The sequence below is a fragment of the Numida meleagris genome, chromosome 3 (assembly GCF_002078875.1).
Source record: "Numida meleagris isolate 19003 breed g44 Domestic line chromosome 3, NumMel1.0, whole genome shotgun sequence".
In the NCBI taxonomy this organism is placed as follows: domain Eukaryota; kingdom Metazoa; phylum Chordata; class Aves; order Galliformes; family Numididae; genus Numida; species Numida meleagris.
The window spans coordinates 15663771-15681783 of NC_034411.1; the positions used below are offsets into that span (position 1 = coordinate 15663771).

General features: G+C 42.3%; 1 protein-coding gene across 12 annotated transcripts in view; it reads left to right on the top strand.

The window, feature by feature from the left end:
• TTBK1 (tau tubulin kinase 1) overlaps positions 1-18013 on the top strand; it is a 103753-nt gene that overhangs the window by 60662 nt on the left and 25078 nt on the right. For all 12 annotated transcript variants that reach the window (XM_021389770.1, XM_021389768.1, XM_021389765.1 and 9 more), the window contains 4 exons: positions 4283-4437; positions 5314-5533; positions 8298-8473; positions 10813-11371. In XM_021389770.1, the coding sequence (XP_021245445.1) occupies positions 4283-4437; positions 5314-5533; positions 8298-8473; positions 10813-11371 (1110 nt within the window). The remainder of the gene's footprint in view (positions 1-4282; positions 4438-5313; positions 5534-8297; positions 8474-10812; positions 11372-18013) is intronic.

Consider the following 18013-nt stretch of genomic DNA (forward strand, 5'->3'; position numbering starts at 1 on the left):
TCTTGCCTTTTTTTTTTTCCCCATACCATTCCTTCTCCATATTATTGGGTTTTAATTGGGGGGGGAGGAGGGGGGAAGAGAGAAACTTCTACTACTTACCTCACAGCTGTATTTCTCCCCTTTCATCCACCCCCTAACCTAACTTGTGGCTTTTTGTCTGTGTGAATTCTAGTTCTGTAGTTTTCCTCCCCATACCTTTGTCCCTATGTGATGTTTTTTTTGTGTTAGCCACCATGTTTGTCTCCCTTTTGCCTTAAGTAACCACACTGCTGTCTTTTCCCCTACAGCTCTGAGTGCTGTTTTGCGCACCTCCAGACCATGTGCTTAGGCAACTGCTCCCACACACAGACTGAAATCCTCTTTTTAATGCACCCTGTGCTATTACAATTCTTACCACTTCCTACTTCAGCACCTAGCCAGGGAACCTTTCTCACCTTCAAGGGAAACGTTGTCATGTCTGAGTTTTTCTGGGGAAGCTCTGTCCTGCTGTAGCTGGGCCTGGCTGAAGAGGGAGCCTCAGGATAGAGCGCTCTGTCATCTGAGGTATCCAAAGAGCAGCAGTGAGCCCTCTTCCACTGTCCATGTTTATCATACAGCTTGGCAAAGTGCTAGATCCAACTGAGCAAATGGACTCTACCTCTAAGGGCAGCATCTGCAGAGGCCCTCAGGTGGGAAACAGCTGCTATGGTCATGGAGAGAACCAGTCTCAGACGGAGAACTGCTGCTCTCTCCTTCTGTCCTTCCGTTATATACAGTCTATTGTGACTGTATGGTAAATGCAGATTGCAGGCTGAGATATACAATAGGTCAAGAGGGAAATATTTCACTAAACATTGGAGGAAGGTACAATTAAATTCACAATTGTCTCTGTAAGAACATCCAGGATGGGTTCAAAGTCTGTTAACAAAGGGGAGGTAGTCAGGAAAAGCAGTTTTCTTTGTTGACTTCTCTCTGATCTGACTTTGAAACTGGATCTGATCTCAAGGTTAGCAATGCTTTCAGTAGGGATTGGACTAGGTGATTGACTGAAATCCCTTGCAAGTCAAACATCTGTTGAATTTCAGCCTTCTGTATATGTAGCATCCCCTGCTGAGGCTCTTGGCTATGCTCCTTATCTGAAATCCAGCATAACTGAGGGATCACTTGTCATCTTCCTTCTGATTAGCAGAAAGAAACTGAGTGTGGGAGGCTTGCAGTGACTGTGGAGACTGTTGTGATCCCTGGTGGTATCTTGCATGCAGGCAGGGGAACCCTAGATACAGCAACTCTTTGCATGACTTCTGAAAGCAGTGGTTAGAAAAGAATGGTTCTGCTGGAAGGGACCTACAAAGATCATAAAGTCCAACTGCCTGACCACTTCAGAGCTATCCAAAAGTTAATGTGTACTAGTAAGAACATTATCCATATGCCTCTTGGTCTGTTCTTCTCCAGAGTGGGCAACCTGAATGTCCTCAGCCTCTCCTAATAGGGTATGTCTTCCCATCCTGTTAGCAGCTTTCTTGCCCTCTTCTGGGCTCTTTCAAGGACCTTAACATCCTTTTCATATTGTGGAGCCCAGAACTGCACACAGTATTTAAGGTGAAGCCAAACCAATCCTAAATAAAGTGAGGGATTTCAGCTCTTTTGAGGTTGGTGTAGAAACTGTGCTGTGCACCCCACTTTCCTGCTTAAAAAGCTTTGACCTTTCTTCAGGAATAGACAGGGTTCAGAGAAGGCTGAGAGTGATGAGCAAGACCACGGAATAGCTTTAGAATAAAAACAGCTGAGGAAACTAGTATCGGGAAAAAAAAAACAAAAGCATCAACAAAACTACCAGGAGTACAATAGATGTCTGTAAAATCCCAAATAGCCTGCAAAGTCAAATGCATCTTTTAACAGAAGAGGGTTATAGTAGAAAGTAACAAAGATTGTTTTGGCTGAGTGGGGCCTTGACACTGATGTGTACATCACAAATAGTCGGGAATGTGGTAAAAGCCCCAGGGTTAGAGGACAGATGAGCGAGAGTAATCTAACGCTAGTCAGTATGGCTTTTATAAGGGCCATCTGTCTGCTAATGTGTAGAGTTCTTGGAAGGAGTTTTTGAGCCTATGGGCGAAGGCTCTATAAATCATGTTTTGATAGAAATTTCTAAAAGACATTGGGCAGATCTCGCTAGGTTCCTAGACAAGCTAAGCTCACTGGGGATAACAGGGAAGCTTAGATGAATAAATAGCTAGTTAACAAGTGAGAAGTGAAAAGTTATTTAAAGGAGGGTACTGGTGGAATTCATCAGAGCCCTGGGTTTGAACTAGGTTCTTCAAAATGGTCAGAAAATCATTTAGAAAAGAGAGTAAATACCAAAGTGATGAATGTCACTCGTGCATAGCAGTAAGCTGTGCTAAATAACAAAGGAAACTGTTGACTTTATGGAAATGAGTAAGAAAATAGTAGATGAAATGCAGTCGAGGTAAATTTTATATAGTGTATGTAGAAAAGGAATCTGAGTGTAAACTCTGTGATGGGCTTTGTTTTGGCATTAGAATAGATTGTTCTGGGAGAGCTTATATTCAGTGCTCAGTAGCAGTCAGAAAGCAAACGAAATCATAATGATAATTTCAAGTACTATTAGAAGAAAAACAGAAAATATTCTTATGCTCCATGTGAATCTGTGTGATGCATGTTTCTTAAGTGCTGTTTATAGTCCCATACCTGAATCATGACAAGGATAAATTGAAATCAGAAAAAGTGTAGGGAGAGGTAACAAGGAAGCTACAGATATATCGATTTATAGATACAGAAAGTAGACTGGGGCAGCACATTCTGCAAATGAGAGGACTGGCATGTACATGACATCTTTAAAATCAAAAGTAGAATGGCAAGAAATTGTTTTCTGCTTTTTCTGACATGAAAATGAGAAACTGCCATATGAAGTTAGCAGATGGCAAATTTAAATGAGCAAAACAAATAGTTCACGTAATTGGTAAATTCTTTGCCATAAGATAAGTATAGTTCAATAGCTTATGTGTTCAATAAGTAATGGGGCTGATTCATGAGGAAAATGTCCAAGGTTGCTAAATACTAGAAACGCATTCACTGAAAAACAAGATTGATACTTTATTTACTTAAATTCAGTTTTGAGCAAAAAGATCCATGTCAACAGCAGCAGCACAAGTCCTGTTTCCATCAAAGGTGAAAGGAAGCATCGTGACGTGAGGCTAACGGAAATGCAATCCTATCCTATCTAACTGTCACAACATTAAAGTCCCTTTCTGAGCAAAGAAGCTGCTACATCTGCCACGTCACATCCAGCCTGTGTCCTCTCGAGCGAGGTGTTACCTGTCCCTTGGTCTGGCAGTTACCTCTGAGAATTCTCTTTCTCACATGTAGTGCAGCTGCAGGAGTAGAGCTACAGCGATCGTTTGCTTCTGGGCCACAAAGGAAAAAGATGACTCCATTGAAAGAAGCAAATAGGATTTTTTTTTGCAGTGTGGCAAAGGTAGTAGGAAACGGCATGTCATTGCCTTCATGCAGAATGTTTTCTGATCGGGCTGCTAAAAACAACTGGAATTGAAATGCAAAGGAATAGGTGTTTAATCTATGGTAATTTTTATTCACGTCCTAGCGTTAACATCACATTTCCCTGGGTAATGCATAGCTGCACAGAACACTTTGCCAGTAGCTTCATTTTTCTCCTGAAGAAATTGGTTCTCAGAAGTGAAAAAGCATAAACCATGTGAGCATGTGCATTTGTACTTGTGGTCCTTCAGAGAAAATAATTTAGTCACTTTCACAGTTTGTTTGCTTTCTGCAGCGCGGTGAGGCAGTCACCACTTTATATAAGCCTATCGCTGAGCTCCTACCTAAACTGTGTTTAAGCCAGACGCTGCATCTGCATTCTGGGACTGGTGCTTTGCTGTTGTGTCCATGGCGGGCCTTGAATGCTGTGTGCCATAGCTACCATTTGGCATATGTCTAGTCTACAGGAACGCTGAGCTGAAATTAAGGCTTTATAGTTAGAGTAACAAACCAACTACAAGGTTTAACCAAATCAGTGACAAAATGCTGCATGCGCCACTGTGGTAGATTTAAAGAAATTTCAGTTACCAAGCCAAAAACAGCCTAGGAAACAGCTGGTGTGATTTTGTGACATTTGCTTTTCATTTCTTGGTATCTTCTACAGGCAAGATGGAAACTCAAGATGCACTTGATCCTCATCATCATAGTTCACTTTTTTTTGTGTGTGTGAAAGCTTTTCTCGGCCAACTTATTCTCAGAATAAATTACTTTTGTAAATTTATTCCAGCTAATCATGTCCGTGTTTGAGAACAGTATGAAAGAAAGAGGCATCACTGAAAATGAAGCTTTTGACTGGGAGAAGGCTGGTACAGATATCTTGTTGTCCACTAGCACTTCTACTCCACCACAGCAAAACACCAGGCAAACAGCAGCCATGTTTGGGTAAGTATTGCAGTCACGCCAATCAGACTATGGATGTGCTCACTAACAAGTTTGTTATTGAAAGATTCAAAGGCTGTTGTGATCCTGGAAGGTAGGAACTACATGGCAGCCACTACATGATTTGTCTTTACGTGTATTAGCATGTGTCTGCAGTGCTAGAACCTGGCTTCAGATCAGGTTCTGAAAACGCATTTTCTACTTTGGATGACTCTGTCAGTTGAAGTTACATTAAGGAATGCCTTTGACTGAGATTAATGGAACCTATATGCCATATTAAATCACACACACACAGCTGGAGCTTCTCTGAGAGTGCTTACAGAAAGGCAGTTGCCTTGTTGTGGGATGGGTTTCTGATGTAGAGCTGAACTCATCAGAGTGCATGCTGCCCGTGCCTAGTACGTGGTTCCCCAGTCCTCACAGGGTGTTTCATTTGCTGGTACAGCAGTACCTGGAACTTGTTTCTCAGTGTTGGAAATCAGTCCAAACGGTGAACTGTGGTCTGTTCTGGTGCTTTTGAAGGAGTAAGAATCCATAGTAATGTTACTGAGGATAAAAACTATAAAGCTCGTTAAGCCTCTTTGTCTCATGGAAAGATGGGTGGTTTTTAAGCTAAGTATTGTGTAATGTGCACTCCTGGGAACTTCTTCAGAAGTTCGCAGCCTGGGAATTGAATGTCCCAAAATGCTTTCACTGATCCATCCCATTGTCTTTGTGATTGTACATTTGTGGGATCCTTCTGATCTGTTTCATATTGTGGTATCTGCTTTTTTTTTTTTTCAACCAGAAAGATACTAAAAGCTGCTAGGGAATTTCTGTGGGGCAGTGTGATAGGCCACATTCTTTAATTACTATTACATTTCTTGTTTTTTTCCATAGGGTGGTTAATGTCACTCCAGTACCTGGAGATCTGCTTCGTGAGAACACTGAGGATGTCCTACAGGGTGAACATCTGAGTGATCAAGAGAATGCTCCTCCCATCCTGTCAGGCCGGCCAGCAGAAGGTCTTGGCCAAACACCAAACGCTGCTTTCAATGAAGCTGAAGTTTGGGAAGAGACAGACGTGAATCGCAACAAACTCAGGATCAGCATCAGCAAAGTAAAGAACATATATTTATTTCTTGCGGCTTCTGGTGTCAGGGCAATGGATTCACTGATTTCTATAAGCAACCTGGATCCACTGCTGTAACATCCTATGTAGTATGGAACAAATGGTATGCAACCATGGAATTTCTCTGTGGAAATGGGGAATGAATTTTTTCAGAGTGGAAGCCATTAGGATTAATTTGGATCTTTATGCAAAATACATTATAAGCCTGATAATGCTAGCGTGAATCATTCATATAACCACTGTATCATGATGTAGCATCTTGGTACTTCAAGCAGTGGTGTTCTATTCTTTGAGTAGCTGATACAGTATCAGAAATGTCCCAGTTTTGGAAATTATAAGCCAAAATTCTGCATCCCAGTCTCTTGGGCAAATAAATTCAATCTGAGATGCCTTATTTTCCTAGATCTTGATTCATCACTAGTCAAATTTGTCTTCCAGTTGTTAAGAGAAAGCAGACCCATTACTTAATATACTTGTATTTTTGCATTCCAAGGTCACAGTGGCTTTTAAATGACGCGTACACTTCAGTCACTTTGATTGGTTTCCTTATAATCCTTAAACTATTTTTCAGTTTTCTCTTGTAAATGTGACTGAATGATTAATACATTGTTAAGTGCTGTTTGAGAGTTTACCAGTTCATTTATTTATTAGATCGATTTACATATTGTAAGTAAACTAGAATTTGTTGTGTCGATCTCGATTCTTATTTCAAAATCAGAATATCGCATGGTATGACACCAAATACAAACAAAATCTGTCACCAGAGAAACCTGCATTGGCAGACTGTCAGTTAGCAGAGAAACACTGGCAGACTAACGTTAATTATACGGTAAAGCTACCAGCCTTCTGGGTCTGACCAGAATTCACTTTAGTCTATACACAGGCACAAAGTTAGTCCTTCCTTCAGCCCCCCTACAGATAGCTCCGCTGCCCTGAATCTTATTAAGAAAGATTATTTTAAGACAAGAAAGCTTCTCACCTAACTTACTTAACATTCTCTAGTGCATCCAGTTTAGATCAACATGTTAGTTGCACAAAACATTACCTGCAGCGTTCCTCAATACTGAGAATTATAATTCAAGTTCAAATCACTTCTTCATCTCTCCCTGGTAAATTAAATGTGTGTGTTTGCTGATGTTCTCATCTGAAGGCACATGGAATAAGAAAAGCTTGATAGAGTGGGGTAATTCTTTTTCCACAACATACGAAAAAAAACCCAAAAAGATTATTTCACAAAAATCTTGGTAATTCCTGTCTGTTCTTTTGTTCCTTAAAACCATCAGGTGTCTTGATGCTCTTCAGTCAGACCAAGATGTGCATGAGGGAATCCTAACTGTCCTTTGCGCGTGCTAGTTGTACGTCATATCTAGGTACTCAGTGCTGTCATTCACAAGCCCTGTCATAACAGCAGCTAGAGGCAAGAGAGGATTCTACAAGATCCACAGCATGACCAGGTGACTCTCCTGCTATGGGCTGAGCTATTTCATATCAGTTTACTTGCAGAGGAGTTCAGAGGAGTCAGCATGGCAATGAGCACTTCAGTTCTGACAAACTCAGTAGCTACACAGCAGTCAATAAAATAGAGCCCAGGACATTATGCTTTCCAAAGCAGAAGTCTGGCCTTTCTGTCAGCAACGGTTATCTTTAGTCTGACCCTTGCCTGTCCTTTCTCTCTGCTAGGGCTGTTCTCTTTGCTTTGATTGTTCTCTGATAAGGAATCAGTTTTCATTTAAGTCACAGTCAACACAAGGAGAAATAAAAGAGGCTGCAGATTTGATCTGTAGGGATGAAGCTTCACCTCTCCTTGCAGTCTCAGGCATCCTGTGTGTCTTTCAGAACAACATAGGCAGCTGGTGTGTAAAACACCTTCCTATTCCCAGCTTCAACATCCTTTGTTTTCCACTTCTGTAGAGCTAGAATTAACTCTTGCTGTCCCTGTCTGGCTCTTTGTCTTTAGGCAATGAATAGATCTTGCTGTCTTTTTTTCTTCCCAGTACTTTTCAGGAGGTACTAGGGAGAATTGTTTTTCTGTGTTCACATAATTTGAATCTTGTCCCATTTCTCTCGTTTCTCTGCTAAGGGTAGTCTCCTTGTTCGATGTCACAGAGAAAGTTCTTTCTCCGTTGGATCTAAGTTCTCATTCTTTGTGTTTTTTTCAGAAGCTTTTTCTTTCTCTCCTGTACCTTCTCCCAGTTCTCTGCTCTTGGATCTTGCCAAGTTGCCTGTTTGCCTACAAGTACAACATCAGTGTTTTGTTCCTCTCCAAAAAATATTTGTCACCATGTTTAGAATTAAGAATTGGCTTAATCTCATATCATGTCCATCTAAAGTAGAAGTATGTACATTCGATATAATGCATGGACCCTGGCTACATGAATATAGGCAAAAATGTATTTTTCATACGTGTTTGCTTTGGCTCTTGTGACACCAGAGATAAACAGTTAGAATTTGTGTTTGCAGTAGTTTAGTCCATGCTAACTCCTTTGAATTAGTTATTCCAAGGTAATTGAAAGACAAAGGCCATCTTGTAAAGGTGTTTAAATATTTGAATTGATTTAAAATCCCTTCCTTGTTTTAATACCGGATAATTGTCAGGGCACATGGGGCCTGGCCTTGCTTCATAGGTTGTTTCTGCAGATTGTGAAAATGCAGCTGAAACTGTATCCTGGAAGAATGCACAGAGCAACAGTGAAGGATGGGAAATCAAAATCTGTGATTGGTTTTCGAAGTTCTCTGTGTTTATTTCCTGCAGACTCAGTGCATGGTGGAGGAGGAGCAGAGAAATGGTGTCTGCCCCAGCTCCCCTGTCCGAGTGCCTCCAGAGTCCCCCACCGCACAAGCACGCTCCCTAAGATATCGCCGTGTCAACAGCCCTGAGTCGGAACGCCTCTCTACAGCTGATGGCAAAGCAGATCTACATGAAAGAAGGTTTGCTTACCCTCTGTAACCTCCTACTGCTTGTAGCGGTGCCTTGAGGATTGACTGCTGAGGCCAACCCGATCATTAGATAAATTATTAGTATTAGATCAGAGATTGAATTAATAGTCACAAAGCTTTCTGCTGACCTTAGGTGAGAGGGAAGAATGGATCTACTTAGGATATGTTCAGAGATGCATGTTTTATGAGTGTTAGCTGACAGATTCTCATCTGGTGGGTTTCATTATTTCATTTGCCCAGAGATGTGGTGGAATCCCCGTCCCTGGGGGCATCCAAGGTCACAATTGAAAGTGAGGGCATGCACTGTGGTTGCAGATCTTACTGGTAAAATGAGCCCTGTAAAACAGGTAGGTAAGAGACAAGCCGCCTTCTCTGTCAGAAAATCTGACAGACTTCAGCTGGGAAGAAGAGTCACAGGGAGGCACGAGCTGAAAATGAGGAAGGATCTAGAAGAACTAGAGAGAGGATGAGCCCTTAGTATTACTTCCAGTTTGTTAGGTACTGGTTTATTCTGGACGGATGGAGGAAGCTGTATTTCAGGAATGATTATGCGTGTTATTGTTAATAATTTGGAGATTGAAAAGAAAATCTTGGTTCTGGTTAACTTCTTTCTCGTCCTCTTTAAAATAAGAAAGGCAAAAAGCCATTTATAATAGTCAGCAGCACTACTCTTGTTCATTCATTGAATGGTTTAAGTCCTATTTCTCCTATTCATCTCTGTCTACTCAGCATCATGCTAACTTAATGTAGGAAATGTGTAATACCCAGGAGGCATCCCTTTCTGCTGTCCTCTTCCCTCGGCCCCTATTTTTAAAATAAAAATCTTTTTTGTCATCTTCCAAGTGGCCTGCCTCAGCACGGTACAAGTATAGTCCCTCTCTGCCACACAGTCTTCTTTTTATTCTGCTCTCCTTTTCACAACAGAGACATGACTCCCAGCACTTCCTCTGGATTCCTGGAGTAAATTCTTCCACTCCGGGAGTCTCTCCTCTGCTGGGAACAGGAGAGAGACATTGATTAAATCCCGTCCACTTCATTTTTTTTTTAATCTGAGCTCATTAAGATGCAGTTTTTGATGCACATGCAGTGTATGAGGGCTACTGTTCAGTCTTACCTTGTCTACCTAAGTCTTCCCTGTTCACAATAATATACTTTGTTTTTAAGTATTTAACAAAAACACCCTTCTTTCAGATCCATCAGATGGCTTATGCCGAGATCTTTGTTTTCACATACTTCTTTCTCTATATCAGCCCTTGGTTCACAACCTTCCCTGATTCCTCTTTCTTCATCAAAATTGCTCATTTTGACTTGTAATTCCTTCTGTCTCATCTCTGACCTTCCATTGTGCCAAAGATGCCCAGCTCTGCTTAGTAACCCTCACCCTGTGGTCAGTCACCTTTGTGTTTTCCCATGAAGATTTTCCCTTGGAAGAGTAAACAAGACTCCTGTACGGTCCTTGTTGAAATCACTTGGTTAAAAAACACTGCAAGTGTCTTTTTCTGGGCATCAGACATTGTGACTGTGTAACAAGCTGCCAGCCTCTGACAGAACTGAATAGAGAAGGAAAGGAAGTATCAGGTGCAGGCCAAATGAGAAGCATGGACCATAACACTGTGGAACAGAAAGACAGAAGTGCCTCTGGCTTTTCCAGCTGAGATGATGCCAAGGCTGTTGGGGCGCAGGGAGCTTCCAGGGCTTGTTTGAAAGGTATTTCTGCATGGCTGCATAAGTTGATGCTATTTAGATTGTGAGTCACTGAACATTATACTGCCCTTTGTCAGTGCATACGTGACATGTTTCCTTCCTGCTCCTCCAAATTATTTTGAGGTCACCTACGCCTTTGGAACATTTCAGTGAGATTTCTTCTGTACAATGAATCAAAGATTCTTGCTGTCTTCAAAGAGCTCGTGTAGCCAAAACAAAGACCTCTGTGGCCACCTTAGAGAGAGCACAGTGCAACTGAAGGGGTATAGCATCCCAGCAATTAAGATGTTAAGTAAGACAGTATATTTAAGATTAAAGTTTTATTTCACAAACCAGTAGAAATTCATAATGGGGAAGGAGTATTTTGGTGTTGTGGGGGAAAACTGGGTGGAATCCTGTCAGCTACAAGGAAGACAGTTGTTGAAATTGGCTATCATACAGAATCACTTTAGGAGGAGTGTCTCTATGCTACTGTGGGTTCTAAATAAATGTTTTTGGCTAAGCCCATCTTTCTAAAGTGTGCCAAGAAATGAGTGAGAGCGATAGTTTTTTTTCTCAGCTTGTATGAGCCCTAACTTTAATCACAAACTTGATGTATTTTTAATGGCTTCATGTTCTGTCTTTAGATCACGAATGGATCTGCCTGGTTCTCCGTCACGGCTTGTGTGCTCCTCCCAGCCAGCCCAGATGCTGTCCATTGACACTGGCCAGGCTGACCGGCAGGCAAGTGGTAGGATGGATGTGTCTGCTTCTGTGGAACACGAAGCCCTCAGCAATGCTTTCCGCTCGGTGCCACTTGCAGAGGAGGAGGACTTTGATAGCAAGGAGTGGGTTATCATTGATAAGGAGACAGAGCTGAAGGACTTTCATCCAGGTGCTGAGCCAAGCACATCTGGCACCACAGATGAGGAGCCTGAGGAGCTAAGACCTATTGAAGATGGTGAAGAGAGAAGGCGCTTGGGGGCAGATGCAGCGGTCAGGCCGAAGACTCATGATGGGCGAAGTCGGGGTATGCAGCCTGTGACTGAGGAGGACAGTTCCCACAGACACGAAGGACCTTCTCAAACAGTATCTGACAGTAAACATGAACAGCAGGCAGGAAGTCCAGCCCACTCCCCCCTACACTCAGCACCAGCTATCCGACAAAGGAGACGAGAATCTGAACCTACTGGTCCTCAGAGACAGGTAAGATCCTTACTTTGGTCTGTATTTCATTGCCTAGTGTAGCAAAATCATCATCTTGGGAAGCCTCAGCTATGCTGGAAAAATCTGTGGTTCCAAGCATGGATGCTCTTGTGAAACTTTTGTCTGACAATACTTGCAAATGTTCTGAACACCTTTGAGGTGCTCCCTGTAGCTAGTAGTGTTGTCCACTACTAAGGACACACTGTTATCAAGAGATTTTAGTAATTTTGGCGCAGATACAAGAGGTGAGCACATTTCTGGTTGTGGGTATCTTTAATCAGTCCTCTTATTACTATCCCTCAGTGATTTGTTAATAACTGCTTAGTTGTGTGGAGATGTTACTAGCACATCTTCTCACAGTTTCTCAGCAGGAGCAGCAGCAGCAACACATTATAAGAGAATGCTGCCTAATGTAATCCTACGTCATGGGTAGGCCTGCAGCAACACATAGCATAAAGTAACTCCCTGAAATTAAACTTTCTTTTGGATGCCTAATAAAATCTTAGAGTAACCAGCACATATACACCTCATCAACCTTACTTCAGTGATCAGCATTGTTGTTAAAAGGCATTTAACTCACAGAAATGTCATTAGCTACTGTGGTTTTTTTCCAAACAGTTGTAGAGGGCTTCATTCTTTCAGTTTTTTTTCCCTGTGGTCTTCTGAAAACATAAAGAAGTTCAGTTTTTAGTACAAGGTAACATATTTTATTAGATTACCAGTAGAAACATGATATACTGTTAGGCTCAGAGTACCTGTGTCATACCTAGTATTCATTTCATTTCTCAGAGTGTTAATTGCAAAAAAAAAAAAACAACAATAAAATTGCTTTCCTGAGAGCTGAAGTTTGTATGCTAGTGAAGATGTATCATGCACATGCAATCCATAAGTGGAAACAACAGGCGAGTCTTGGACTTTGTTGCAGAAATACCCTCCCATGGCAGGTGCTTTTGCAGTCTTGTTTGCCTCTGGAAGATGATAGCTCCATCTTCCAGTCCTTCTCAGCCTTAGTCTCTAAGGGAGTGTTCACAGGATTGGATCCTTCTGCACAGGCCCTGCCCAGATTCTGTTCTTCTCTGGATCCCAGAGAGTAAGTAACAAAAAAAAAAAAAAAAAAAAAAAGAGGTGGAGGTGTTTGCTGTAAAAAGCCAATATGTGGAATGGCCTAGATGTCTAGAGATTGCATAGGCAGGACCAGCAAAGATGAAAGAGTCTCTGTGTGAATTTGTTCTGTGCTCTTATTAAACTGATCAGTGCAAGGTGCAAGATGCACATAATGAGATGAGCGTGGCACAAACCAGCTGGTAAGAACCAGCAGGGACACTTTGCTGGCATATTTTCCATAGCTAAAGAAGGCTGGAGCAAGCATAGTAAGTGCTGTGTGAAATGATTGAGGGAGTTGGGTGTGATGCAGTATGAAAGCTGCTTAGCACAGCACAGTGATGCTTTAAAAAAGGTCACCCTAGCAGGCAAAAAAAGAAAATTCACTTCTTTTCATTAAATAAAGATAATGTGGTTGTGGGTAGTCACTTAATGTATCAGACACCCTTGGTTCTCCAGCAGTCTGCGCATTTCTTTGTTCTTCGGTTCTGAAATACTCCCTGGTTACTACTGAGCCTAGCTTTTTATGTAGTTGGACCAACGCTGGACTTGTTTGAGTGCCTGGGGTTTGCTTATGCTTCCTTTGATGTCTGGATCCTTCAGTTGCCTCTACATAAACAGCTTCAAAATTACTCGTATTTTTCAATTTCATCACAAAACCAGCTACGGATTCTCTAAGGAAAAATAACCTGGTGCATAAAGGAAAGGAGGAGCCTCTTCTTCGGTAGTGCAAAGCTGGAGGCACAGATGATGAGAGCTGTAAACTGTTGCCCAAGGGCTTTGTTTAAGAAAATACTGAGGGCCTCACTATCAGTGTTCCCTGCAGCTCAGACTTGGGATTATTCTAGGTTTGTATGAAGCTTTGATTTGATGGTGTATTCCTGATTTAATGCTTTCTTCTGTTCCTCCAGAATACACCATTACTGGCAAAAAGACAGTAACCTCTTGATTATCACAGAATCATAGGATAGCTGAGGTTGGAGTGGACCTCTGCAGACCATCAAGTCCCATCTGCTGCTCCAGGATGGGTCAGCTAGAGCAGGTTGCTCAGGACTGTGTCCAGTCCAGAGTATCTGTGAATGGAGACACCACAGCCTCTCTGGGCAGTATGTTCCAGTGTTAAGTTCTCCTTACTGCTGTAAAAAACCAAACAAACAAAAAGAAAAACCCACAACTCTTTTTCTTATATTTAAACTGAATTTTCTGTCTTTCAATTTCTGTCCGTTTCCTCTTGTCCTTTCACTGGACATCACTAAGAAGAGTCTGGCTCCATCGTCTTTCTCCTGTCAGTTATTTACATACATTGATTGGATGCTCCCTGAGCCTTATCTTCTCCAGGCTAAAAAGCCTCAGCTCTCTCCATTTTTTGCTCCAGTGAGGGATGCTCCAGTCCCTTCGTCATTCACTGGACTATCTTGAATAGCTCCATGTCTCTGTCATACTGGGAAACTCAGAATTGGAGCCAGCGCTCTAGGTGTGGCCCCACCAGCACTGAGAACAGGGCAAGGATCATCACCCTCCACCCATGCTGGGAACATTCCTAATGCAGCCTAGGAGGCAGTTAGCCTTTTCTGCAGCAAGAGCACATTGATGGCTCACATCCAACTTAGTGTCCACCATTATCCCCAGGTACTTCTCTACCAAACTGCTATCAACTGAGGGTGCAGGCTGTCCAGTCTCCTAGGTCACTAATGAATTATCTCACTGTCCACTTATCTTGCCTGTACTTCATCATTTTGTCTGTGAGGATGTTTTGGGAGACAATGTCAAAAACCTGACTGATGTTGAGATAAGCAGCCTTCCCTGTTCTCTCCTCACCACTGAGCCAGTGATCTCATCACAGAAATCTATCAGGTTCACGAGGAAGGATTCAGCCATCGTATATCTGTGCTGATGTCTCCCAGTTACCTTCTTCTTAATGTATTTGGAAATAGCTTCCAGGAGGATTTGCTCCACGACCTTTCCAAGCTGACCAGTGTGTAGTTTCCCAAGTTGTCCTCATCTACAGCTCAGATGTTTGTTCAGGTGTTTGAATCTGTCGTAAGAAATACTGCAAGTGTGAGGGAAGGTGGTGTCCTTATGAAACAACGGTGTGCGAGGGAGCACAGTATGAATGAATGGTGCTGTGGGCAAAATGAAGTGTAGAAAAGGCCTTTCCTATAGGAAAGTAGCCTGGGAGAATTTCTGGCTCAGCAAGTATTTGAGATGTGTGGATGTGGCACTAAGGTACGTGGTTTAGTGATGGGACTCAGTAAATCAGGTTAATGATTGGACTCGATATTGAAAATGTTTCCCAACCTAGATGATCTGTAATTCTCTATTCTCGTATATTACATATCTTCTAGTTTCAAATGACAATAAGACAGCTACAACAGAGCATAGACTCAGGGGAAGCCCTGGTACAGAAGTAGAACAGGATTGTCATGAAATTGTATCCAGTGCAAGCCCTTCTGTCTGTGTACCACTTAGTGAAGCACTGAGCATACAGCAAGCTATTTAACAGAGCATTTACGTTTATTAATATATGTATTTTAATAACTTAGTAACAGATCTGTGCTTATGTCTTCACATTAACATGCAGATGAAGCTGGAGAAATAGCTAAAAATGTGTAAAAAGCTCTTGAGCTAGCTCTTAATGTTTACACATTAATTCTGGTGCAAGACTTCTGTTATTTTTGAAAAGCGTTTATATCCACACTTAGCAATATCATTTAAAAATTTGTCAAGTTCTTAAATATGCTGAATAATTTCACTGCTACTTGACAAAGATGGCAAGTTACTTCTGCCTTCTGCACAGGGAAGAAATAGAAACATTCACGCATTTGTAAGTTTTAGCCATTGCTTCTGTCTGTAGGTCTGCACACGTGGGTATTTCTTGACTCTGAGTCTCCTTTGCTGCTAGTGCAGCTGGTGTTCTACAAAATGCTTTGAGACTTGTCTGCCCAAAACATTCCTGCCTAAGTGGTGTTCTATCTAAGAAATACAAAAATGTGAAGCAACACTGGGAGATTGAATTAACTTTTCCTTACCTATTCTTGGATATATTCTGCAGAGCTCACAGGGTACTTTGCTTACACTGTGTCTTGCAGTCTCATCTCCTGGAGCCAGGAGTTTATCCTTTAGAAAAGATCTCAATGTAAGGTCCACTGATGTATTTCCTCACCAATGTAGCTGTGTTGCTAGAATCATTCTTTATAAAATCCTGCTTGGTACTATGTTAGGTCTCTTTTCTCCTGCAGCCAACCTCCCACAGCCAGGAGAATACCACAGATGGACTTAAAAGTTGTCCGTGTCTTGACCCTAAGAAGTCAGCAGCTGTGAAACTTAGAAACTCTTCTCAGTCGTATTCCACCCTTGGCATCTTTGCTGAGAGACCTCACAAGTGTGCTCAGCATGAAGGCTTATGGTGACAATACCGTGGGTAAGACAGGAGGCAGTTAGAAGATGTTGGGCTGCCTGGGCCAGCTTCACCTGGGAGTCCAACTTTATCTATTGTCACTGAGTTTATTCTGTAAAAATCTGTGCTGAAACCTTCACTGAGCCAGGAAAATTCTCTGTTCTGGTATTGAGCCCAGTGCCCTCTTGCTCTTGAACCTCATCATCACTTCGTTTGAGGGATGCTGTAGTTGTGATGTTGCCTGGTGTCCTTGGGAGCAGCCTGTCCTTGCTGGTGACCCCCACGTGCTGCTCCCTCCCTTCATTGATTTGAGGTGGTGGCAGTTATTCTTCAGAAAGGGGCACAGAGATGTGGGGGAGGGCTGACTCACAAAACAGGGCTCTAGCATTTGACGTGATCTGTACTGCCTTTATGAATCGTGTATTGTAGAGTCCTGGGTTGCCTCTGGGTCTGTTACCTGAGGTTTCATTTGATTTGCACTGGGGACTGAAAGCTGAGCAGGACGTTTTCTGGATTACGTTTTGAGCTCTTTGACCACAGACCCTGGAGCAGTGATGAGGGAAATCCTTAGCGCTCCCAGAGTACAGGAGACAGCAGAAGGAGATGACAGAAAGTGCTACCTCGCTGGCTCTGAGACAAAGAGATGGCTTGAAAGAGCCGAGCAATGAGCTGAAGCAGAACAGCAGGCTGTCAGATTCACAACACTGAGCAGAAGAGGTAGGCCAAGGGAAAAAAGCAGCAGGGAAATGAGATATGAATAGGTGCTGTGTGTCTTGCTTTCCTTCTCATTCTCCAGCAACATCTGTGGGCTACTCTGTGGGACCATTTCTCAGTCGTGAGCAATGGGCACTTGCAGAAAAATGCTAATTACATTTAATGTATTCTTCTAAGTCTGTTGAGCTCTGTCAACACCACGTTTCTCTGGGACTTCACATGAAAGGTACAACGCTGCTCCTGTCCAAACAGAGCAGGATAGGGCTGTTGGAGGGTGGTCCAGCCTGACTGCTGCCAAGGGCAAAGAGATGAAGAGGGGCAGCACCTCCAGCTTTGACTGTGTAATTCAAGCATTACCACATCGTTAATGTAAGTGGCATGTCTGTAACCTCAGCTTCTGCCAGGAGGCAGCAGTACCTGAATTTCCTTGGTGGTGAGGTGTTGAAATTTGCCCCTTCATGGCCTGGGCAAGGTCCTTGATTCTGTGATGTAAAAGAAGTCCATCAAGATAGTTGGAGTGATCCTTTCTTTAGCTGAGAAGGCTTTTCTATGCTGGTATGATACATACAGAGAAAAATCATACTATATGCTTAGCATGGAGCAAATAGTAATTATAAGAATTCCAGCGTACTTATTTGTGCAGCCTACAAACAATATACCCAGGACTGAATTTGTATGCCATCTACGCAAAGAAGAGATGATTGCCCTTTTCCAAATTAGAGTTGCTGTCTAGAATTTGTCTCAGACACTGAGTGACAGCATTATACATTATTATTATCTGAGAGTCAATCTGTGCAGTGACATGCAGTACATTTAGGACTGTGAATAATTGCTTTTCACATTTAATGCCCACCGCAAGCTGAGTAGTTATCAGATTCTTCTGAAGATATCTGCCTCAAAACGCTCCAAAGATATTGAAGGTGATAGGAAAGATATGAGACTGAATGAAGTTGAGTTTTTCTCCTCATGTAATTTGCAAGGGCAACATCTCTAGTCAGCTAAGGAGAATAGGGTTGGCTTATGAAAATAAAATATTGCCTTTTCACATTTCCCAGTTATACACTGAAACTTGCAGAGATTTCTTGGAAATAAATGCAGTACAAGGAAGGGAATGAATTTGAAAGGAAACATTTAATTCCAGGAAAAATGGTCAGTTTTGGAAGTGCAGGTTTGGAAACCCTTGTGAAAGCACTGGTTTCATAGCACAGGTAGAAAGGGGAGAGGGAGTTAGCATTTTCATGGTGAAGAGTCTGAAATCACTCCCATACTGCCTCTCTATTCCATTCAGTGCGTAGAGGGAAGGTAGGGACTGCGATCTCATCGTGATGCAAACTCAGACACTGCCCTCTGTGAGTATACATTCTCCCTTCCCTGGCCATCCCAGGATCACAGAAGCAGAAAAGGGACCTAAGAGTACATCTTCTCCTCAT